This window comes from Chiloscyllium plagiosum, unplaced genomic scaffold, assembly GCF_037043375.1.
Source record: "Chiloscyllium plagiosum isolate Xiang-an unplaced genomic scaffold, Cpla_swu_hap1 HiC_scaffold_40, whole genome shotgun sequence".
In the NCBI taxonomy this organism is placed as follows: Eukaryota; Metazoa; Chordata; class Chondrichthyes; order Orectolobiformes; family Hemiscylliidae; genus Chiloscyllium; species Chiloscyllium plagiosum.
In genome coordinates this window covers 32,537,431-32,562,014 of record NW_028270178.1, presented here as the reverse complement: position 1 = coordinate 32,562,014, position 24,584 = coordinate 32,537,431, and the positions used below count along the sequence as shown (strand labels likewise).

General features: G+C 50.6%; 1 protein-coding gene across 2 annotated transcripts; it reads left to right on the top strand.

The window, feature by feature from the left end:
- Window positions 1–1,458: 1,458 nt before the first annotated feature.
- LOC122547403 (B-lymphocyte antigen CD20-like) lies at window positions 1,459–20,156 on the top strand. Of its 2 annotated transcripts, none has more exons than XM_087981674.1 (7): window positions 1,459–1,529; window positions 7,790–7,867; window positions 13,491–13,604; window positions 14,228–14,284; window positions 16,111–16,212; window positions 16,997–17,089; window positions 19,812–20,156. In XM_087981674.1, exons 2-7 carry the CDS (start codon window positions 7,793–7,795, stop codon window positions 19,812–19,814), a joined length of 444 nt encoding a protein of 147 aa, XP_087837800.1. In that variant the 5' UTR covers window positions 1,459–1,529; window positions 7,790–7,792; the 3' UTR covers window positions 19,815–20,156. The 2 variants fall into 2 exon arrangements, with proteins under 2 accessions (XP_087837800.1, XP_087837799.1); XM_087981673.1 differs by having other exon boundaries at window positions 1,471–1,533.
- The last annotated feature ends 4,428 nt before the right edge of the window (window positions 20,157–24,584 follow it).

The window sequence follows — 24,584 nt, the reverse complement described above, 5'->3', positions numbered from 1 at the left end:
TTAATGAGGATGTTAATGAAGGAGGATGTTAATGAGCATGGTAATGAGGGACCATGTTAATGAGCATGGTAATGAGGGAGGATGTTAATGAGGGAGGATGTTAATGAAGGAGGATGTTAATGAGGATGTTAATGAAGCAGGATGTTAATGAAGGAGGATGTTAATGAGAATGGTAATGAGGGAGGATGTTAATGAGGGTGTTAATGAGGGAGGATGTTAATGAGGGAGGATGTTAATGAAGGTGGATGTTAATGAGCATGGTAATGAGGGAGGATGTTAATGAGGATGTTAATGAGGGAGGATGTTAATGAGGGAGGATGTTAATGAGGGTGTTAATGAGGGAGGATGTTAATGAAGGTGGATGTTAATGAGCATGGTAATGAGGGAGGATGTTAATGAGGGGGGATGTTAATGAGCATGGTAATGAGGGAGGATGTTAATGAGGGAGGATGTTAATCAGGATGTTAATGAGGGAGGATGTTAATGAGGATGTTAATGAGCATGGTAATGAGGGAGGATGTTAATCAGGATGTTAATGAGGGAGGATGTTAATGAGGATGTTAATGAGGGAGGATGTTAATGAGGGAGGATGTTAATCAGGATGTTAATGAGGGAGGATGTTAATGAGGGAGGATGTTAATGAGCATGGTAATGAGGGAGGATGTTAATGAGGGAGGATGTTAATGAGGATGTTAATGAGGGAGGATGTTAATGAGGGAGGATGTTAATGAGGATGTTAATGAGGGAGGATGTTAATGAGGGAGGATGTTAATGAGGGTGTTAATGAAGGAGGATGTTAATGAGGATATTAATGAAGCAGGATGTTAATGAGGGAGGATGTTAATGAGGATGTTAATGAGGGAGGATGTTAATGAGGGAGGATGTTAATGAGGGTGTTAATGAAGGAGGATGTTAATGAGGATGTTAATGAGGGGGGATGTTAATGAGGGAGGATGTTAATGAGGGAGGATGTTAATGAGGATGTTAATGAGGGGGGATGTTAATGAGGGGGGATGTTAATGAGGGAGGATGTTAATGAGCATGGTAATGAGGGAGGATGTTAATGAGGGAGGATGTTAATGAGGATGTTAATGAGGGAGGATGTTAATGAGGGAGGATGTTAATGAGGGTGTTAATGAAGGAGGATGTTAATGAGGATATTAATGAAGCAGGATGTTAATGAGGGAGGATGTTAATGAGGATGTTAATGAGGGAGGATGTTAATGAGGGAGGATGTTAATGAGGGTGTTAATGAAGGAGGATGTTAATGAGGATGTTAATGAGGGGGGATGTTAATGAGGGAGGATGTTAATGAGGGAGGATGTTAATGAGGGAGGATGTTAATGAGGGTGTTAATGAGGGAGTCAGTGACTGACGGAAGGTTCTCCCTGACGCTCTGCCTCGTGTTGATACTGCGCCTGCGCCGCGCGCCCACGAGCCTGAGGCGGTTTAGAATGTAAGGCGCGAGGCGCGTGTTTGAAAACGGAGCGAGCCCCGTGCAGCGGCAGCGGCGGAGAGACATCCGGGGGGTAGGTAAGGACACACACCCCGCCCCCATCTATAGACATTCATATATTCACAATGTCACACCGGCTGTGGGCAGCGGCTGGGCATCGACCGGGAAACGGAAAGGGCAGGGAGAGGTACGTCACTCACCATCTGGGGGGGCGGGGCTGGATTGGGACAGGGGGAGCTCACCGCTCCCTGGGGGCGGAGCTCACCGCTCCCTGGGGGCGGGGCTCATTCTTGTGATCGTCACCAAAGCCCCGCCCACAAAACCATTACTCGCAGCCCCTCCCGTCCCCCGACTGAAACCCCGCCCCTTCCCCATCACCACGCCCCCTACTGAAACCCCGCCCCTTCCCCATCACCACGCCCCCTACTGAAACCCCGCCCCTTCCCCATCATTCCGCCCCCTACTGAAACCCCGCCCCATTCACATCACCCCGCCCCCTACTGAAACCCCGCCCCATTCCCATCACCCCGCCCCCTACTGAAACCCCGCCCCATTCCCATCACCCCGCCCCCCACTGAAACCCCGCCCCATTCCCATCACCCCGCCCCCTACTGAAACCCCGCCCCATTCCCATCACCCCGCCCCCCACTGAATCCCCGCCCCTTTCCCATCACTCCGCCCCTACTGAAACCCCGCCCCTTTCCCATCACCCCGCCCCCTACTGAAACCCCGCCCCTTTCCCATCACCCCGCCCCTTTCCCATCACCCCGCCCCCACTGAATCCCCGCCCCTTTCCCATCACCCCGCCCCTTTCCCATCACCCCGCCCCCACTGAAACCCCGCCCCTTTCCCATCACCCCGCCCCCTACTGAAACCCCGCCCCCTACTGAAACCCCGCCCCCTACTGAAACCCCGCCCTTTCCCATCACCCCGCCCCCTGCTGAAACCCCGCCCCTTTCCCATCACCCCGCCCCTACTGAATCCCCGCCCCTTTCCCATCACCCCGCCCCCACTGAATCCCCGCCCCTTTCCCATCACCCCGCCCCCACTGAATCCCCGCCCCTTTCCCATCACCCCGCCCCCACTGAATCCCCGCCCCTTTCCCATCACCCCGCCCCCACTGAAACCCCGCCCCGTTCCCATCACCCCGCCCCTTTCCCATCACCCCGCCCCTTCCCATCACCCCGCCCCCACTGAAACACCCACGCCCCTTCACCTCACACTGACCTCCAGACCTGGCCCCGCCCCTTCACCTCACACTGACCTCCAGACCTGACCCATGTCCCTTCACCTCACACTGACCTCCAGACCTGGCCCCGCCCCTTCACCTCACACTGACCTCCAGACCTGACCCACGTCCCTTCACCTCACACTGACCTCCAGACCTGGCCCCGCCCCTTCACCTCACACTGACCTCCAGGCCTAACCCACGCCCCTTCACCTCACACTGACCTCCAGACCTGGCCCACGCCCCTTCACCTCACACTGACCTCCAGACCTGGCCCCACCCCTTCACCTCACACTGACCCCCAGACCTGGCCCCACCCCTTCACCTCACACTGACCCCCAGACCTGGCCCCACCCCTTCACCTCACACTGACCCCCAGGCATGGCCCCACCCCTTCACCTCACACTGACCCCCAGACCTGGCCCCACCCCTTCACCTCACACTGACCCCCAGACCTGGCCCCACCCCTTCACCTCACACTGACCTCCAGGCCTGACCCCCGCCCCTTCACCTCACACTGACCTCCAGGCCTGACCCCCGCCCCTTCACCTCACACTGACCTCCAGACCTGGCCCCACCCCTTCACCTCACACTGACCTCCAGACCTGGTCCCCTCCCTATCACCTCACACTGACCTCCAGACCTGGCCCCGCCCCTTCACCTCACACTGACCACCAGACCTGGCCCCGCCCTTTCACCTCACACTGACCTCCAGACCTGGTTCCCTTCCCCTCACCTCACACTGACTTTCAGACCTGGTCCCACCCCTTCACCTCACACTGACCTCCAGACCTGGTCACGGCCCTTCACCTCACACTGACCTCCAGACCTGGCCCCACCCCTTCACTTCATGCTGACCTCCAAGCCTGACCCTGCCCCTTCACCTCACACTGACCTCCAGACCTGACCCACACCCCCTCACCTCACACTGACCTCCAGAACTGGCCCCGCCCTTTCACCTCACACTGACCTCCAGACCTGGTTCCCTTCCCCTCACCTCACACTGACTTTCAGACCTGGTCCCACCCCTTCACCTCACACTGACCTCCAGACCTGGTCATGGCCCTTCACCTCACACTGACCTCCAGACCTGGCCCCGCCCCTTCACTTCATGCTGACCTCCAAGCCTGACCCTGCCCCTTCACCTCACACTGACCTCCAGACCTGACCCACACCCCCTCACCTCACACTGACCTCCAGAACTGGCCCCGCCCCTTCACCTCACTGACCTCCAGGCCTGACCCCCGCCCCTTCACCTCCTACTAACCTCCAGACCTGGCCCCGCCCCTTCACCTCACACTGACCTCCAGGCCTGACCCCCGCCCCTTCACCTCCTACTAACCTCCAGACCTGGCCCTGCCCCTTCACCTCACACTGACCTCCAGGCCTGACCCCCGCCCCTTCACCTCACACTGACCTCCAGACCTGGCCCTGCCCCTTCACCTCACACTGACCTCCAGGCCTGGTCCCGCCCCTTCACCTCACACTGACTTCCAGACCTGGCCCCCACCAGCCTGGTCTTGCCCCTTCACCTCACAACTGACTCCTGGACCTGGCCCTGCTCCTGCCCTGTACCTCACCTTGCCCTGCCCTTTGTCTGCCCCCTGCCCCTGGGATCCACCCATTCCCTCAGGATTCCCTCCCCCAATCCCAGAGATCAGAGAATACCTTCTGAGAAATCAGAGGGAAGGTGATTTGGGTTGGGAAGTGAGTTTCACACATCTGGGAGAGCTTGGTCAGAGAGATGGTATCAGAGGTCACGGATAGGATGTGAATGCTGAGAGGTCAAGGATAAGGTGTCATAGGTTAGAGATTGATGCTGTGTATCAGAGAGAGGGTGTGGGAGGTGAGAGGTCAGGGATAGGATGTCGGAGGGTCAGAGAGGGGGTGTGGGAGGTGAACGGTCAGGAATAGGATGTGGGAGGGTGTGGGAGGGGAGAGATCAGGGACAGGATGTCGGAGGGTCAGGGAGAGGGTGTGGGAGGTGAGAGGTCAGGGACAGGATGTCGGAGGGTCAGGGAGAGGGTGTGGGAGGTGAGAGGTCAGGGACAGGATGTCGGAGGGTCAGGGAGAGGGTGTGGGAGGTGAGAGGTCAGGGATAGGATGTCGGAGGGTCAGGGAGGGTGTGTGGGAGGTGAGAGGTCAGGGATAGGTGCCTGGGAAGTGGTGCGTGTGGAGTGGGCTTGGGTGAAATTTGTCAGCAAACAGGATGGTGGTGGGGATAGTATACTGGCCGGGCAGGTATGAACCAATGCATGGGGGTTGGGTCAGAGTCAGAGTCATGGAGTCATGTAGCACAAACGGGCCCTTCAGGCCAAGCTGTGTGTGCTGACCAGCTTTGTCAAACCACACTCGTCCCATTTGCCTACATGTGGCCCATAACCCTCTAAACCTTTGCCATTTACATACCTGTCCAAACTACCACTTCCTCTGGCAGTTTATTCCATGTATGCCCCACCCTGTGTGTGAAAAACAGTTGCCCCTTTTAAATCTTTCTCTTCTCAGCTTAAACTTATGCTCTCTAGCTTTGAACTTTCCTACCCTCGGGAAAAATACCTTGGCTGTTCACCTTAACTATGCCTCACAATTTTATAAACCTTGATAAGCTCACCCCTCAACCTCTTACACAGCAGGGGAAAAAAATCCCAGCCTATCCAGCTGTCTCTATAAGTCAAACCATCCAGGCCTGGTAACATCTTTGTAAATTTCTTTCTTTACCCTTTCCAATTGAATAAAATCCTTCCAAACGCAGGGCAACAAGAACTGAACACCGCAATCCACAAGTGGCCCCACCAACTGGGACACTGCCAATCCCACTGTTCAGGTGTGTCGTTGTTAAAGGGAATGGAAAGGAGTTGGCCCATGGGTAATTAGGTAGCTGGGAGATAAAACCACTCAGTTGGGTAGAAGAGCACTTCAGGATATGAGGGGAATAAAGTGTTGGTAGGACCACTTTGTCTTTGATAGGGAGGGGGTGTAGGGGCTGAAGGGGGTTACAGAGACAGGGAGGGGGTGTAGGGGCTGGAGGGGGTTACAGAGATAGGGAGGGGGTGTAGGGGCTGGAGGGGGTTACAGAGATAGGGAGGGGGTGTAGGGGCTGGAGGGGGTTACAGAGACAGGGAGGGCGTGTAGGGGATGGAGGGGGTTACAGAGATAGGGAGGGGGTGTAGGGACTGGAGGGGGGGTTACAGAGATAGGGAGGGGGTGTAGGGGCTGGAGGGGGTTATAGAGATAGGGAGGGGGTGTAGGGGATGGAGGGGGTTACAGAGATAGGGAGGGGGTGTAGGGGCTGGAGGGGGTTATAGAGATAGGGAGGGGGTGTAGGGGATGGAGGGGGTTACAGAGATAGGGAGGGGGTGTAGGAGCTGGAGGGGGTTACAGAGACAGGGAGGGCGTGTAGGGGATGGAGGGGGTTACAGAGATAGGGAGGGGGTGTAGGGACTGGAGGGGGGGTTACAGAGATAGGGAGGGGGTGTAGGGGCTGGAGGGGGTTACAGAGACAGGGAGGGCGTGTAGGGGATGGAGGGGGTTACAGAGATAGGGAGGGGGTGTAGGGACTGGAGGGCGGTTACAGAGATAGGGAGGGGGTGTAGGGGCTGGAGGGGGTTACAGAGATAGGGAGGGGGTGGAGGGGGTGTAGGGGCTGGAGGGCGGTTACAGAGACAGGGAGGGGGGTGTAGGGGCTGGAGGGGGTTACAGAGACAGGGAGGGGGCCGGAGGGGGTTACAGAGATAGGGAGGGGGTGTAGGGGCTGGAGGGGGTTACAGAGATAGGGAGGGGGTGTAGGGGCTGGAGGGGGCTACAGAGATAGGGAGGGGGTGTAGGGGCTGGAGGGGGTTACAGAGATAGGGAGGGTGTGTAGGGGATGGAGGGGGTTACAGAGATAGGGAGGAGGTGAAGGGGATGGAGGGGGTTACAGAGACAGGGAGGAGGTGAAGGGGATGGAGGGGGTTACAGAGACAGGGAGGAGGTGAAGGGGATGGAGGGGGTTACAGAGATAGGGAGGGGGTGTAGGGGCTGGAGGGGGTTACAGAGATAGGGAGGAGGTGAAGGGGATGGAGGGGGTTACAGAGATAGGGAGGAGGTGAAGGGGATGGAGGGGGTTACAGAGACAGGGAGGAGGTGAAGGGGATGGAGGGGGTTACAGAGACAGGGAGGAGGTGAAGGGGATGGAGGGGGTTACAGAGATAGGGAGGGGATGGAGGGGGTTACAGAGATAGGGAGGAGGTGAAGGGGATGGAGGGGGTTACAGAGACAGGGAGGGGGCCGGAGGGGATGGAGGGGGTTACAGAGACAGGGAGGGGGCCGGAGGGGATGGAGGGGGTTACAGAGACAGGGAGGGGGCCGGAGGTGATGGAGGGGGTTACAGAGACAGGGAGGGGGCCGGAGGGGATGGAGGGGGTTACAGAGACAGGGAGGGGGCCGGAGGGGATGGAGGGGGTTACAGAGACAGGGAGGGGGCCGGAGGGGATGGAGGGGGTTACAGAGACAGGGAGGAGGTGAAGGGGATGGAGGGGGTTACAGAGACGGGGAGGGGGCCGGAGGGGATGGAGGGGGTTACAGAGATAGGGAGGGGGCCGGAGGGGATGGAGGGGGTTACAGAGACAGGGAGGGGGCCGGAGGGGGTCACGGAGATAGGGAGGGGGCCGGAGGGGATGGAGGGGGTTACAGAGACAGGGAGGGGGCCGGAGGGGGTCACGGAGATAGGGAGGAGGCTGGAGGAAGTGGCAGAGTTCAGTGATTGTCAGCACTGTATCACAGCACAGGTGTGAAGTGTGCTGTGGGAACCTCAGGAAGCATTGCTTCTTCACCTGAATGTCAGGGACACATTCCTGCTTCGGATCTCCTTTGGAGCTTCAGCTATTATGAAAGGTAATGTCTGCTGACTCTCAGTGTCAGGGCCACGGATGCACAGACATCCGTGACTGCACATGCAACATGAGAGTAGTGAATGTCCTGTGGAACTGCTTGTCCCATTGAAATGTGTCTTGATACTGAAAAGGTTGGGATCTACTGATTGAGCTGACCTTGGTAACGTCCTTTTCTGCTGCCTGAGTACCAGGCAATGATGTACGTTGTCTAACTCGGTGTGCTTGTCCCAACAGGTGATGTCATCTGTACTTGATGCGTGCTCTCCTTCCAATTTACTGCGAAATGATCGACGACGCCTGAGACATTTTGGTGTAAGCCACTTCTCTCCCTGTTTGTGTTTCGTATACTTGCAGCTTTTAATGTACAATCCTGGAGTCAGTCTCCACTGATTGACGACAGGCATACCCAAGGAACCGAGCTCTCACTCAAAGGACTGAAGTCCCAGAATCCAGGCCGGCACTCCTGATGTCAGTCCAAGTGGAGCATTGCCACAATTCTAAAAGGCTTTAACAAAGTCAATGCTCAGAAGCTCTTTCCCGCTTGCTCCCCAAACACCACCTGGAGAGTTTGGAACAGGGTGACAGGGGTCACAGACTCATTGCCAAGGGGTCAGCCATTTTGGAGTGAGGTGAGGAGAAATGTCATCACACTGAGGGTTGTGAATCTCTGGAATTGTGAACCCCAGAGAGCTGTGGGTGCTCAGTCATTTGAGTATATTCAAGATTGAGATTGAGGGATCATTGATCTTGCAGGGAGTCAAAGGATCTGGGCCCAGTGGACATAGAAGATCGGTGATTGTCCTCAAGTAAAGTGACGAGTCTCCAGGGGAAGCCCTACCTTTTCCTCATATAGAGTAATCGAGATGTACAGCACGGAAACAGACCCTTCAGTCCAACTCCTCCATGCTGACCAGATATCCCGACCTAAACTAGTCCCATTTGCTAGCACTTGGCCCATATCCCTCCAAACATCTCCTATTCATATGCCCCTCCAGATACCACCTTAAATGTTGTATTTCTACCAGGCTCCACCACATCCTCTGGCAGCTCATTCCATACACGTACCACCCTCTGCATGAAAACGTTGTCCCTCAGGTCCCTTTTATATCTTTCCCCTCTCACCCTAAACCTATGCCCCTCTAGTTCTGCACTCCCCCACCCCAGGGGAAAAAACCTTGTCTGTTTATCCTAACCATGTCCCTCATGATTTTATAAACCTCTATAAGGTCACCCCTCAGCCTCCAGGGAAAACAGCTCCAGCCTGTTCAGCCTCTCCCTGTAGCTCGGATCCTCCAACCCTGGCAACATCCTTGTAAATCTTTTCTGAACCCTTTCAAGTTTCACAACATCTTTCCGATCGGAAGGAGACCAGAATTGCACACAATATTCCAACAGTGGCCTAACCAATGTCCTGTACAGCCGCAACATGACCTCCCAACTCCTGTACTCAATACTCTGACCAATAAAGGAAAGCATACCAAACGCTGCCTTCACTATCCTATCTACCTGCGACCCCACTTTCAAGGACCTATGAACCTGCACTCCAAGGTCTCTTTGTTCAGCAACACTCCCTCGGACCTTACCATTAAGTGTATAAGTCCTGCTAAGATTTGTTTTCCCAAAATGCAGCACCTCGCACTTATCTGAATTAAACTCCATCTGCCACTCTTCAGCCCATTGGCCCATCTGATCAAGATACCATTGTAATCTGAGGTATCCTTCTTTGCTGTCCACTACACCTCCAATTTTGGTGTCATCTACAAACTTACTAACTGTACCTCTTTTATATAAATGATTTGGATGTGAACAAATGACAAAAAGCAGCGGATCCAGCACCAGATGGCACTCCACTGGTCACAGGCCTCCAGTCTGAAAAGCAACCTTCTACCACCACCTTCTTCTACCTTTGAGCCAGTTCTGTATCCAAATGGCTAGTTCTCCCTGTATTCCGTGAGATCTAACCTTGCTAGCCAGTCTACCATAAGGAACTTTGTTGAACGCCTTACTAAAGTCCATATGGATCACATCTACCGCTCTGCCCTCATCAATCCTCTTCGTTACTTCATCAAAAAACTCAATCAAATTTGTGAGACATGATTTCCCATGCACAAAGCCATGTTGACTATCCCGAATCAGTCCTTGCCTTTCCAAATACATGTACATCCTGTCCCTCAGGATTCCCTCCAACAACTTGCCCACCACCGAGATCAGGCTCACTGGTCTATGGTTCCCTGGCTTGTCTTTACCGCCCTTCTTAAACAGTGGCACCACATTAGCCAACCTCCAGTCTTCCAGCATCTCACCATCAATGATACAAATATCTCAGCAAGGGGCACAGCAATCACTTTCCTGGTTTCCCACAGAGTTTTCGGGCACACCTGATCAGGTCCTGGGGATTTATTCACTTTTGTGTGTTTTAAGACATCCAGCGCTTCCTCCTCTGTAATATAGGCATTTTATTAAGCTGTCACCATCCATTTCTCCACATTCTGTATCTTCTATGTCTTTCTCCACAGTAAATAGTGATGCAAAATACTCGTTTCGTATCTCCCCACCTCCTACAGCTCCACATGTAGGCTGCCTTGCTGATCTTTGAGGGGCCCTATTCTCTTCATAGTTACCCCTTTGTCCTTGAATATATTTATATTTGGATTCTCCATAACTCTACTTGCCAAGGCTATCTCATGTCCTCCTTTTTGTCCTCCTAATTTACCTCTTTAGTATACTCCTACTGTCTTTCTACTCTTACAAACATCGATTCGATCGCTGCTGTCTGTGCCTGACATACGCTTCCTGACAAGTTCTGTAACAGAGAATGTCAGGTATACACATGATAATAGATCAGAACATTGATACCCAGGGAAAACTGCACTGTCAAAGCGGCAGTACTGAGGGAGTGCTGCAGTGTTCAAGGTTCAGCAATGAGGGAGTGTTGGCATTGCATCCCATTGTTTAAAGGTGAGTTTGAGTGAACACTACACTGTCAAAGGTCAGTGCTGAAGGAGCGTCGCACTATCAGAGGGTCAGTGCTGAGGGTCTGCCGCATGGTCGGAGTGTCAGTACAGAGGGGGCGTCGCACTGTCGGACGGTCAGTGCTGAAGGAGCGTTGCACTGTCGGAGGGTCAGTGCTGAGGTAGGGCTGCACTGTGGGATGGTCAGTGCTGAGGGAGGGCCGCACTGTCGGAGGGTCAGTGCTGAGGGAGCGCCGCACTGTGGGACGGTCAGTGCTGAGGGAGCGCCGCACTGTCGGAGGGTCAGTACTGAGGGAGCGCCACACTGTCGGAGGGTCAGTGCTGAGGGAGGGCCACACTGTCGGAGGGTCAGTAACAAGAGATCACCGCACTGTCGGAGGGTCAGTGCTGAGGGAGGGCTGCACTGTCAGAGGGTCGGTGCTGAGGGAGGGCTGCATTGTCAGAGGGTCGGTGCTGAGGGAGCGCCGCACTGTCGGAGGGTCAGTAACGAGAGATCACCGCACTGTCGGAGGGTCAGTGCTGAGGGAGAGCTGCACTGTCAGAGGGTCGGTGCTGAGGGAGCGCCGCACTGTCGGAGGGTCAGTAACGAGAGATAACCGCACTGTCGGAGGGTCAGTGCTGAGGGAGGGCTGCACTGTCGGAGGGTCGGTGCTGAGGAAGGGCCGCACTGTCGGAGGGTCAGTAACGAGAGATCACTGCAGTGTCGGAGGGTCAGTGCTGAGGGAGTGGGCACTGTCGGAGGGTCAGTGCTGAGGGAGTGGGCACTGTCGGAGGGTCAGTGCTGAGGGAGTGGGCACTATCGGAGGGTCAGTGCTGAGGGAGTGACCATTGTCACTGTCTTCATATTTTGCTCTGGCCATGCTTACCATCTACTCCACTTGCTCTTTCCTTTTTGTCACTAGCAAAAAAAAAGTTTCCATCTCTTGTCAGTTCTGAGGAGCAAGTATTGAAGTGTTAACTCTGTTTCTCTCTTACAGGTCTTGTCAGATTTACTGAGATTCTCCAGTACTTCTTATTTTTGTTTCAGACAATTTAGCGTTTGTGTGAGTCTGCCCTGCACACATTTACTGTTCCTTCTCCCTGCACCACTATCAAGAAAATATGTCACTGTGGCACAACCAGGGTGCTTTGATGTGTTGAAAGACCCAGCACAAATTGGTGCTGAACAAACTCAAAGGAATATTTCTTTCAAACTTCAGTTGCATAAATCTTGATCAGCTGGTTTTCTTTTGGAGAAATGAGAAGATCTATGTCATAGAACATAGATCAGTATAGGCCCTTTGGTCCTCAATGTTGTGCCAGTGTTTTATCTGACTCTAACCTACATACCCTTCATTGTACTATCTTCCATGTGCCTATCCAAGAGTCGTTTGAATGTCCCTAATGTACCGGACTCTGCTACGACTGCCAGCAATGCATTCCATGCATCCACCACTCTCTGTTTAAAGAACCTACCTCTGACATCTCCAGTAAACCTTCCTCCAATTACCTTCAAATTGTGCCCCCTCATGATAGACATTTCCCCCATGCGAAAAAGTCTCTGGCTATCCATTCCATTTATCCCTCTCATCATTTTGTACACCTCTATCAAGTCACCTCTCCTCCTTCTTCATTCCAATGAGAAAAGCCGTAGCTCCCCCAATCTTTTTTCACAAGACACGCCCTCGAGTCCAGGCAGCATCCTGGTAAATCTCCTGTGCACCCCTTCTAAAGCATTTTTCCTATAATGAGGTGACCAGAACTGAACACAATATTCCAAGTGTGGTCTAACCAGGGCTCTATCAAGCTGCAGCATAACCTCGCGGCTTTTAAACTCAATCCCCCTGCTAATGAAAGCCAACACAATGAGAGAGGTGGCACAGGACTCAGTGGATAGCACTGCTGCCTCTCAGCACCAAGACCTGGGTTCAGTTCCAGCCTTGGGCAACTGTCTGTGTGGAGTTTGCACCTTCTCCCCTTGTGTGCATGGGTTTTGCTCTAGGTGTTCCAGTTTCCTTCTATGTTCCAAAGATGTGTAGGTTAGGGTCATGGCCATGCAAAATTGTCCATAGTGTTCAGGGGTGTATAGTTAGGGGTAAATATTGGTTAGGAGGAATGGGTCTGGGTGGGTTACTCTTCGGAGGGTCGGTGTGGACCGGTTGAGCCAAAGGGCCTGTTTCCACACTGTAGGAAATCTATACGTCTTCTTAACAACCCTGTCAACTTAGGTGACAACTTTGAGGGATCTATGGATATGGATCCCAAAATCCCCCTGTTCCTCCACACTGCCAAGAATCCTGCCTTTAACCCTGTAATCTGCATTCAAATTCAACCTTCCAAAGTGAATGACTTCATACTTTTCCAAGTTGAACTCCATCTGCCACTTATCAGCCCATTTCTGCATCCTGTCAATGTCTCGGTGGAACCTACAACAGCCTTCCACACTATTCACAACTCCACCAACCTTCGGGTCATCGGTAAACTTACTAACCCACCCTTCCACTTCCTCATCCAAGCCATTTATAAAAATCAAAAAGGGCAGAGGTCCCAGAAGTGATCCTTGCAGAGCACCACTGCTCGTGGAGCTCCAGGTTGAATACTTTCCATCTACTATCACCCTCTGTTTTCTATGGGCCAGCCAATTCTGTGTCCAGACAACCGGATTTCCCTGTACCCCATGCCTCCTTATTTCCTGAATGAGCCTATCATGGGGAACCTTATCAAACGCCTTGCTAAAACACCACATCCACTGCTCTGCCTCCATCGATGTGTTTTGTCAGATCCTCAGAGAATTCAATCAGGTTTGTGAGGCATGACCTGCCCCTCACAAAGCCATGCTGATGATCTCTAATCAAACTATGGTTTTCCAAGTAATCATAAATCCTGTTTCTCAGAATCCTTGCCAATACTTCAGTCTTTCAAGATCAATTTGTCGTTTTACTCATTGCTTCTCTGGTCTAACTGCCTCTCTGCCTCATCCGCAGGTCGTACAGGTCATGGTGGGAATAATTAACTTGACGTTTGGTGTCCCGTTATACTTTGCGGCCCCATTTGTCATTGCCATTCAGCTGTGGGTCCCTTGGTGGACAGGAATTCTGGTTTGTTAACTTCTCAGTTTCATAGGCACAATAGATTGCTGAATATTCTTGTTCACTTCCTCTCATTAAGCTATGAAGAGCATCATTTTGCACGTTATTATATCCTTGCCACATGCACAACTGCCTTTCTCAGGTTTGTTAGTCGATGCAAAATCTGAGCCCCCCCCCCACCCCACTCAACCACTGGAACAATCACTGGAGATCGTTGCAGTCTGGGGATGAGGAGTCAGTTGGTCTGGACTGAGATGAGAATTGCTGATTTCCCCCTCTGCAAGAGCATTTTCTGTCCAGTGATTCCAACTGGCAATAAGTGGGGAATAATGGGCTGAGTAAATCTCCCCAAACAGCACATGGCCCAGGAGTTGCCAAATTAAAAATTACCATGGAAGGGTTTAATTTGCTCACATTCCATTTTCCCTTATTTAGGGGAAATGTCCAAATTGTTAGTCCAGTCCGTCTAAGTTGCTGGTAAAGCAATCTAACCAGCTTGTTACCAAGCAGTAGTGACTATCTTTCCAAAGTGGATTGTATATGGAATTGGATGGAGTGAAATCTGTCAATTGGCCAACAGCAGGAGCCAGAAACAGTCTGACCGTCTCTTTGTTGCTTTGTCCCTGTTACAGTTTGTGATTTCAGGAGCACTGACAATGCTCAATGTCGACTCACCAGAGCCACGTGTGGTAAGTACAGTAGCGAGCACCGGCATGAGGCACCAAGTGGACCCTCTGTTAAACCGCAGCTGTGGGTCAGTGTATAGTATTCAACCTCTCAAGGCCAGCAGAGCTTAAGTTTACACCCCCTTCGAATGGCACCATTAGGTGTCATTATTAATGGTGACGTTCACTCAGGGAGCATATTGCAGGAGCGCTTGAATGTCACAGGGTCAGTGCTGAGAGAGGGCCGCACTGTCGGAGGGTCAGTGCTGAGGGGGTTCTGACTGCTGGGATGTCATTACTGGGGGAGGGAGGTACTGTTAGAGGAGTCACTCCTGAGGGAGTACCACACTGTGGGAGGGTCAGTGCTGAGGGCGGGCCGCACTGTGGGAGGGTCAGTGCTGAGGGCGGGCCGCACTGTGGGAGGGTCAGTGCTGAGGGCGGGCCGCACTGTGGGAGGGTCAGTGCTGAGGGCGGGCCGCACTGTGGGAGGGTCAGTGCTGAGGGCGGGCCGCACTGTGGGAGGGTCAGTGCTGAGGGCGGGCCGCACTGTGGGAGGGTCAGTGCTGAGGGCGGGCCGCACTGTGGGAGGGTCAGTGCTGAGGGCGGGCCGCACTGTGGGAGGGTCAGTGCTGAGGGCGGGCCGCACTGTGGGAGGGTCAGTGCTGAGGGCGGGCCGCACTGTGGGAGGGTCAGTGCTGAGGGCGGGCCGCACTGTGGGAGGGTCAGTGCTGAGGGAGAGCCGCACTGTCGGAGGGTCAGTGCTGAGGGAGGGCCGCACTGTGGGAGGGTCAGTGCTGAGGGAGTGCCGCACTGTGGGAGGGTCAGTGCTGAGGGTGGACCGCACTGTGGGAGGGTCAGTGCTGAGGGAGTGCCGCACTGTGGGAGGGTCAGTGCTGAGGGAGCGCCGCACTGTCGGAGGGTCAGTGCTGAGGGCGGGCCGCACTGTCGGAGGGTCAGTGCTGAGGGAGAGCCGCACTGTCAGAGGGTCAGTGCTGAGGGAGGGCCGCACTGTGGGAGGGTCAGTGCTGAGGGAGTGCCGCACTGTGGGAGGGTCAGTGCTGAGGGAGCGCCGCACTGTGGGAGGGTCAGTGCTGAGGGAGGGCCGCACTGTCGGAGGGTCAGTGCTGAGGGAGTGCTGTGCTGTCTTGAAGGTTGATGCGAAAGTGTATTCTCATAGCTTTCAAAACGGTTTGCTCTCCATGGAACAAAACTGCATCCTGAAGAAGACTCATCAGATCAGATTTCCTTTTGCTCATTTCTTGCAAGGAAGACTACAGAAATGATTGCAGTCAGGCCCTCCCATTGGTGATGAGGTGGCAGGTAACTGCATAAGGCTAACCTTCTGGGAGGCTGGACTACCCCCATGTCATGGACCTAATGAACCCAGTAACTGGGGAAGGTGGTCCACCTTGCAAGCTGGTCCCCAACCCCTGCAACCTCCTGCTTCTTGAACATCCTGTTTTTCAATTACTGTACCTTCACCTGCCTGCTGTCCCTCAACCCTGGATTTCCCTCCCTCAATCTCTTTATCTCCTTCTCCTACTTGGATTTCACTCTTTGATCAGATTTTTTTTGTCACTTGTTGAAATATCACCTTTAGTAGTTCAGGGTCAAGTTTGTGTCTGGCGTACCCTTCTGTGAACCACCCCTTTACAAAGCAAAAGGAGCTGTATGAAGACCTGCTGTTTTGATTGCGTTAAAGGGGCTAAGTGCATCTGGATAGCTGGGTAGTCTTTGCTGTGTTGTAAGCTGCAGTCATGTGGATATTTTGTTTGTGTACTTGCTGATGTAAAATCTATGCGAGAGTGGCCGGATTCGAGTCCTTCACCAGTGCCTTTATTGATTTTCAGAAAAAGTTAGCGATGATCTTTAATTTTGTGAGTGCGATTGCAGCGGCCCTTGGAGCTGTGGCGTACATCCTATCAACCATGATATCTGGATACTACTTATGGGTAAGGGCTGCCTTTGCTTCAGATCTTGCACCACTTGTTAGTGTGTGTGTGTGTGAGAGAGAGCCCCCTAGCATCATTCTCGGCTTCTTGTTACCCTTGTGGCAACATTTCCCACACATGCACAAGCATGATACTGTGGAACCTCCCCCTGCATATCCCTTTCAGAGTCTCCAACACGTTTGGAAGGACTGAGGAAGAGCAAGGAATTCACCCACCCAACGGGTTAATTTGCTAATGGGCAAACCCCAGCACCAACCTGGGAGGCCAATGCCATCTGACTAGATTGCTGAGGTAGTGAGATTGCATCAAAAGGGGACCGAATGGCCTTCCCTTTCTGTTTCAGCAATCCCCCACTCCCTCCCACCCACCCACAAGCCCCATTGGGGTCATTTAGCTCAGTTGGCTAGATGGCTGATTTGTGACGCAGCATGATGCCAACAGCGTGGGTTCAATTCCCATCACCCGAGGCTGAGCTTTCCATGAAGGATCTCCTCGCCTGAGGAATGGTGGCCCTTGGCTTAAATCATCACCAATCATCTCTCTCTGTCTCTCTGTCTGAGGAGAGAGCAGCCCTATGGTCTGGTAAGACTATGGCGACTTGACAAGCCCTATGGCATCACCTGGTTCTGCTAGTATTCACAGGGTGGTGGTTTCTTAAAAATAACTTCCTATTTTCTGTTGTAACTTAATCTGATTTCCATTGTGTATCTCTAGCTAAAACAGAAAGTGGATTACTGTCAGTAGCTTGTGACTGACCAATGTTATTTTCCTTACCCCTCTACAGCGATCACCTATGCTGATATTGATTTTGCTTTTTATGTATTGTGTGGTGGAGCTGTTTATAGCTCTTCTCGTTGGCATCATCCTCTGTAAAAACGTAAGTAATTGATGCGTCTCGGTCACTTGAGCAAGAAGGGTGCACTGCAGCAATATGGAAGGACATTTCAACCTTGGAGGGAGAGCAGTTTATATTCCTCCCTACACTGAGGGTTCGATTACGAGGAGAGATCACACAACTTAGGGTTACATTTTAACGGATTGAGAAGTTTAAGGGATGTTTTGATTTAAGTTTAAAAGACATTAAGGTGAGCAGAGAGAGAAATTATTTCCACTGGTTTTGGTTGGGGGGGAGTTCTGCATATTGGAGCTTTCACTGTCAGAAATGAAATGAGGAAAGCCTTCAACACTCAGGGACAAAGAGGTTGGAAATTCCTCTTTCCCAAACGGCCATCAGTGCCGGAGCAATTGTTAATTTTAAATCTGTGAATGTTAACTTTAAAGAATGATGGGGAAAGTTAAGGAATACGGGGTAAAATCACAGATCAGCCAGGGTCTTGCCAGACAGGGGCTGAATGGCCTCCTCCAGTTCCTGTATCCAGTGGCAGGTCTTTCAGACGTACACAGATTGTAGTGGAAGTTTTGTCACCAGATGGAGCTGACAGAGGTGAATGTGGTTGCACAGACCAATCACCGGAAGGTGGGTGTCACTTATTCAGCACTGTCCATGACATCTGGGAGTGCTGTTCTTAGAAAGGACCTTACCTCCCTCTCTCAGGGGGCCATGAAAGATTCCATTGCACCATTAGAAGAACAGCAAATGGGATTTGGCCCATTATTCTGGGCCCAGTCTTTTCTCTCAGCACAAGGGCAGCACGGTGTCTCAGTGGTTAGCACTGCTGCCTCACGGCACCAGGGAGCTGGGTTCAGTTTCACCCTCGGGCGACTGTCTGTGTGGAGTTTGCACATTCTCCCCGTGTCTGCGTGGGTTTCCTCCGGGTGCTTCGGTTTCCTCCCACAGTCCAAAGATGTGCACATTAGGTGAATTGGCCATGCTAAATTGCCCCATAGGGTCCAAGGATGTGCAGGTTAGGTAGATTAGCCATGGGAAGCGCAGGGTTACAGGGATAGGGTGTTTGGGGGAGGGGGGGACGGGGAGGAGATGAGTCTGGGTGAGATGCTCTTCCGAGAGTCGGTGTGGACTGGTTTGGCCAAATGGCCTGTTTCCACACCAGTGATTCTATGACTAAACACAGACTGTTCAATCATTTTGGAGAAAGTGAGGACTGCTGATGCTGGAGATCAGAGCTTAAAAATGTGTTGCTGGAAAAGCGCAGCAGGTCAGGCAGCATCAAAGGAGCAGGAGAAGAAGGGCTCATGCCTGAAACGTCGATTCTCCTGCTCCTTTGATGCTGCCTGACCTGCTGCGCTTTTCCAGCAACACATTTTAAGTTCTGATCAGTCATTATTGGCTGCTAGTTTCTTCACATTGCAACATTTTATAGCGCTCATCATTGACTGTAACAGAACTTAGCAGTGCCTGGAGTTTGTGAAATGTGGTGTCTGAGAGGAAGTTATTTCCTTATTCATGGGTCAATGGTACAGTTCCGGATGGGAGGTGACAACAGACATTGACATGCAATAAGACTTAGTCCATCTTGTTTTTTTAACAGTTATCTGATGAAAGAGTATACAATGGGTTTAGGGTTAGTGTGGAAATCTTTTTGATTTTCTTAGGGCAAAGGGTAGCTGCATCCATTGGATGTAAAGTTTGCAACGTGTAGTTATACAGAACTGCAGTTAGTTCATTTAAAAAACCAGTTCCGATGCACAGAAATGAGCAGGCCACTGTGGTCGGGCAATTTGCTGTACATTTAATGGATGCCTAGGAACAGGAGCAAGTAGGATGCACCAAATTGTACTTATTCATGTTGCCAGTTTGCAATTCCGAGAGGGCATCCTTATCCTGTGGGGAGAAGACCGAAGACTGGATTGACAGAGGACGTTAAGGTTATGAAAGGATTCTGTATGTTCTGTGACCACATATTGCCCCAGCCCTCTGATTGACAACCAGGCCATTCGGCCCAGCTGCTCCCTGCTGGTGCTTGCACACAGATTCTTCTCCTCTTCAACTCGCCCCCACCATCATATCCTTCTGTTCCTTTCTCCCTTTACCCAGCCTTTCCCTTAAATAAATTGACGATATTCTCCTTGATCACCCTCTCTGGGTAGACACAGAGAAGCCGTTTCCTGTCTCGAGCGAGAGACCAGAACAAGGGGACCATGCATATAAGACAGTCACTAATAAATCCAGTTGGGAATTCAGGAGAAAAGTGGGCAGAACGTGGAACACGCCGCCAGAGAGAGTGATCAAAGAGAATATTGTCAATTTGTTTAAGGGAAAGGCTGGGTAAAGGGAGAAAGGAACAGAGGGATGTGATGGTGGGGGTGAGTTGAAGAGGAGAAGAATCTGTGTGCAAGCACCAGCAGGGAGCAGCTGGGCCGAATGGCCTGGTTGTGAATCCGAGGGCTGGGGCGATGTATGGTCACAGAACAGACAGAACCACACACTGATTGCTGAAGGCCATGCTCATCATTGGACAGTATTGGAGTAAAGAGGAACTGATCACATGGAGTGTATTACAGACACAATCCACATGACCTGTTTCTCCAAATTGTCACCACACCCCAGGTCTGTGCAATTAAAACCTAGACAGGGCCACTTTTCCCAACTGAGTTTGAATCGCAGGCTTGTTGTACTATTGAGGTGCTCTGGCTGTCGTGTTTCTGGTGCTAATTTACAGCTTGTACTTTCTGAACAGTAACAAAGAGGCCTGAGGGACAGAGTGATGCTCAGAGCTTTGAGTTCCAGGCCCCAGGACAAATGCAGAGTTGCTTCCCTCTGGGTGGGAGCTGGACCTTAAACACCCAGGAGCCTCGCTGTGGAGAAAAGCAATGTCCCTCTCAGACACCAAGAGCAGGTTCAACAGAAAATAGCCTTCACTGCAAAAATGGGTGACCTGCCTGCAGCCCTGCTGAGTGAGCAGATGCTCTGTATATATTTAAATATTAAAGTTACATGTATGGAGATATCACAATATGGCTAGTCTGATTGGCAACTGTTTATGAAAGAGCAGAGTTACTGGTCTATAATTATTAAAAGCACTAAGTGCCTGAAACCTTCTTTTATGTACTAAAGATCTGTTGAATTTATCCACATAGAATATATGGTACAGAAATAGTCCATTCTGCGCCTCCATCCCCCTTACTAACATATCCTCCCATTCCTTTCTCCCTCGTGTGTTTATCACTCAACACTCTTCCCCTTGGTCATGCCGTGTGAGAGCGAGTTCCACAATCTCCCATTTCTCTGAATTCTCAACTGGTTTTCTTTCTGAATGTCTAATATTGATAGCCCCCTCGTTCTGGGCTTGTCCGTAAGTAGAAATGGTTTCTCCGTGTCTATCCTATCAAACCCCTTCATAAATTTAAAGACATTCAAATGAAAAAAGGCAATTTGTATACAGTGAGTGGTTAGCATCTATAATGTACTGCCTGAGAGTGCAGGGTCAATCAAGATTTTCAAAAGGGAATTGGATCATTTATCTTCCGCGAAAAGTTTTGTAGGGCAGCAGGGAAAAAGTTACATACTGGGTGAGGTGAGTAATTCTTACAGAGAGCTAGTACAGAGCTGACAAGCTGAATGGCCTCCTGGGCTGAAAGTGTACCATGATTCTATCAGGACAATCCTCCATTTTATCCTGGAGGGATATGGAGAACATAAATATTCAGGGTACGTCAAGTGTGATATGGTGGCCAGAACTTTGCACGGTAACACCAAGTGTGCTAGAGTACTTACAACTTGGAAGGAGATCTATGGATCCACCAAGTCCATGCTGCTTCTCGAGATCAGCTCCTGTTCCCCTTCTGTCACTGTCGTTCTGAAAGTTTATTTCCTTCTGGTGACTGTCCAGTTTCCTTTTGACATAATTGACCGTTTCCAAATCTACCATATTGATAGGCTGTGAGTTCCAGCTGATTGCCATTCATCAGAAATAGCACTTAACTCTTCACAATAGGCTCACATACTCCTTCAAACTTGCTCTGCCATTCAATAAGATCATGGCTTATCTGACTAAAGTCTTAACTCCACCTTCCTGTCCGACCTCCTAACCCTGCACTCGTCAGTTGTTGCAACTGAGGTTGCAGGCCTGTGCTGCCTTTGTCTAGTGCTGCTGGTCATAACATATACTTCTAAAACATCTTTTACTCTGTTACTGTAATGGTCTATATACATATTCCATACTGGCCTATATATGTTCCGTGCTGATCTATCCGTTTCTGAATTAAAAGCAGCCACACAGGATTCTTTAATAATTGGCAAGACTATTATTTATTATAAAACAAGACTTAACAAAGAAGCAATGCTAATTAACAGCATACGGAATATGACAGTATAAAATATATGCTTCTAAGTAAACCTCAAACACAAACAGTCCAGTTAAAGAAACAAAAGGATAAAGCTTTATCTGCTGAGATCAGCTCTACACCTAAAAATACTTTGGCTAAATTGTTAATTTGTCAGAAGATAAAGGTAAGATGAATTTTCCAAATGACTTTTGGTCTCACGGCCTGACACATATAGATGAGTGACACGTGGTCATCACCGGCACCTTTCAGAAGCAGTTCATTCAGAAATCATCTGTTAGAATTCTTCCAGAAGCTGCTCAGAAAAATAGCTGCATGAATTTTCAGCACTGACACCGGATTCACTGAAATATTGTCAAAACTGATGGAAGAGCAGTTGTTGAGCTCAGCACCAAATGAATTCCAACAGTGTCAAATAGCCACAGCTCCTGACAGCCATGAATGTGGCCACATGATCTCCAATAAACAAACTAAAGCAGTTTGCTTAAGATCTGTAACTTCCAGTAAGTGTCTTTAAAAAAAATGTCCTTCTAGTGACCTTCTTAAAATATCACTGTCAATACCTTCTCAGTCTTTTAAGTGAACCAATTCTTTAAATAACATTGCTCAAAAAATAATATTAACAAAGGACATGTCTTCATTTTTACATGCTTTTAAAATATGTTTCTTTACAAAGTGTACAAAGAAAATTAAGACACATTTTCGTTCAGTCTTTATATATAGTAAATGCAATCCTGCCCGATATCATTTTGGTACTCAGATAATAAAAAAGTTGAAATAGATTCATAGAGTTCTACAGCATGGAGATAAGCCCTTTGGCCCAACTGGTCCATTGTTGACCAAAATATCTGTCCACGCTAACCCCATTTCCCCGCATTTGGCCCATAACCTTCTAAACCTTTCCTATCCATGTATTTGGCCAAATGCCTTTTAAATGTTGTCAATGTACCCGCCTCAACCACTTCTGCTGGCAGCTCATTTGATATGCGTATCACCCTCTGTGTAAAAAAAAAAGTTGCCCCTTGGGTTCACTTTTACTCTTTCCCCTCTAACCTTAAACTGATGCCCTCTGGTCCGCAATCATAGGAGCAAGACGGAGTGCATTCACCCTATCCATGCCTCTCATGATCTTAAACATTTCTAGAAGATGCCACCTCAGTCTCCTACGCTCTAAAGAAAAATGTCTTAGCTTGTTCAACTTCTTCCTATACCTCAGACCATTGAGTCCTGGCAACATCCTTGTAAATTTATTTTGCACTCTTTCCAGTTTGGACAAATCATCATCAATTGCATTGTTCTTCTCACAATGCAGATAATCTTTAAATGGAAGGGCTGTAATAGTAAATTCTATTGAAATGCTACAGCATTCTGGTTTTTGAATCATTCCACAGGTTGTGATCAGTATATACTGTATACATTTCTCCCTGTAGTCATGGTAGACATGCATTCCAAAACATTGAACAGCTAGCAGTCGTCCTAAACTTTCTTTTCCAAGCATACAGTATCTCTTTAGATCATTTTAGAAACATATCCCACTGGTTTCCCTATGCCAGCATCTTGTAATAAGACTATAGTACCCCCAGACCATTTGTGTCAATTGCTGCCTTTGTGCAGCCAACACTGGTTCACTCATCAAAATCGCTTTCAACCTCTTAGAAAAATGCTTGGTTTCCCTTGATCTCATTATCTTGGCTTTCATTTGTAGGAAATCAGCCAACAGAGCAGCTAGGAGCATTGAGGTTTGGTTTTGTCTGTGTGGAGTTTGCACATTCTCCCTGTGTCTACGTGGGTTTTCGCTGGGTCCTCCAGTATCCTCCGACAGTCCAAAGGTGTGCAGGCCAGGTGAATTGTCCCATAGTGTTAGGTGCATTAGTCAGAGGGAAATGGATCTGGGTGGGTTACTCTTCGGAGGGTTGGTGTGAACTGGTTGGGCCGAAGGGCCTGATTCCACACTGTAGGAAATCTGACCTAATCTAATCTAATCTAATCAAACTTGGTGTAGAAGCCACACTCCCCCAAATCTTTCCTTACAACCTCATGGTTTCTCATTAGATTTAGAGTCAGGGCACTCTACCAAATGCTTGTACTTCTGTTCTTACCTATTACCTGTCTTAGATAGATTACACGCACTTTTGCAAACAGATGGTGGGTTGTTTTAAAATCATAGAATCCCTACAGTGTGGAAGCAGGCTAGTCAGCCCATTGTATATATGCCAGCCCTCAGAAGAGCATCCCAACCTCTATCCCTGTATTTTCCCACAAATAATCCACCTAGCCTGGATACCATGGGGCAATTCAGTATGGCCAATCCACCTAACCTGCACATCTTTGGACTGCGGGAGGAAGCCAGAGCACCAGAGGGAAATCAAATCAGACACTGGGCAGAACATGCAAGCTCAACAGACAGTTTCCTGAGGATGGAATCGAACCCAGGTCCTAGAGCTGTATAGCAGCAGTGCTACCCACTGAGTCACTGTGCCATCCGAAAGAATCACTTTCCAGAAAGGCTGCCTTTTGATTAAATTACCTACCATATGGAAACAGGCCATTTGGCCCAACAAGTCCACTCTGGCCCATCCAGATCCATGCCCCTATTTACCCTTAATACACCGAATACTACGGGCAATTTAGCATGGCCAATTCGCCTTGCGTGCACATCTTTGGACTGCGGGAGGAAACCAGAGCACCCGGAGGAAACACACGCAGACACGGGGAGAACGTGCAAACTCCTGAGGTTGGAATCGAACCCAGGTCCCTAGCTCTGTGAGGCAGCAGTGCTGACCACTGAGACACTGTGCCTCCTTGGTGTGATGAGGCCAATATCTCTTAAAGTATGGCATTTCAAAGGAACCAGCCTCTGTACATTTAATAAATCTATTTTGAAAAGAATTGCGGCTCTGCCAATGCAGTCTTGGCAGTGAGGAGTTGTCAGGGAGGTTACCTCTGATGCTGCACTGACCACTCTGGAGTCTGTGCAATACACAGTGAGACTGAATGGTCTCTCTGCCTGCACTGCTGGGGTTCTACCATGCCCCTCCCTCCAGCTGGCAGAACAGTACAACGCATGCGCTGGCCGATGCCCCGGCAGCCGGCTGGAGAGGCAAGGCGCATGGCCGTGATGTCATCACGTCGAGGTGCGACGACGTCGGCGCATGCGGCCTGGCGGA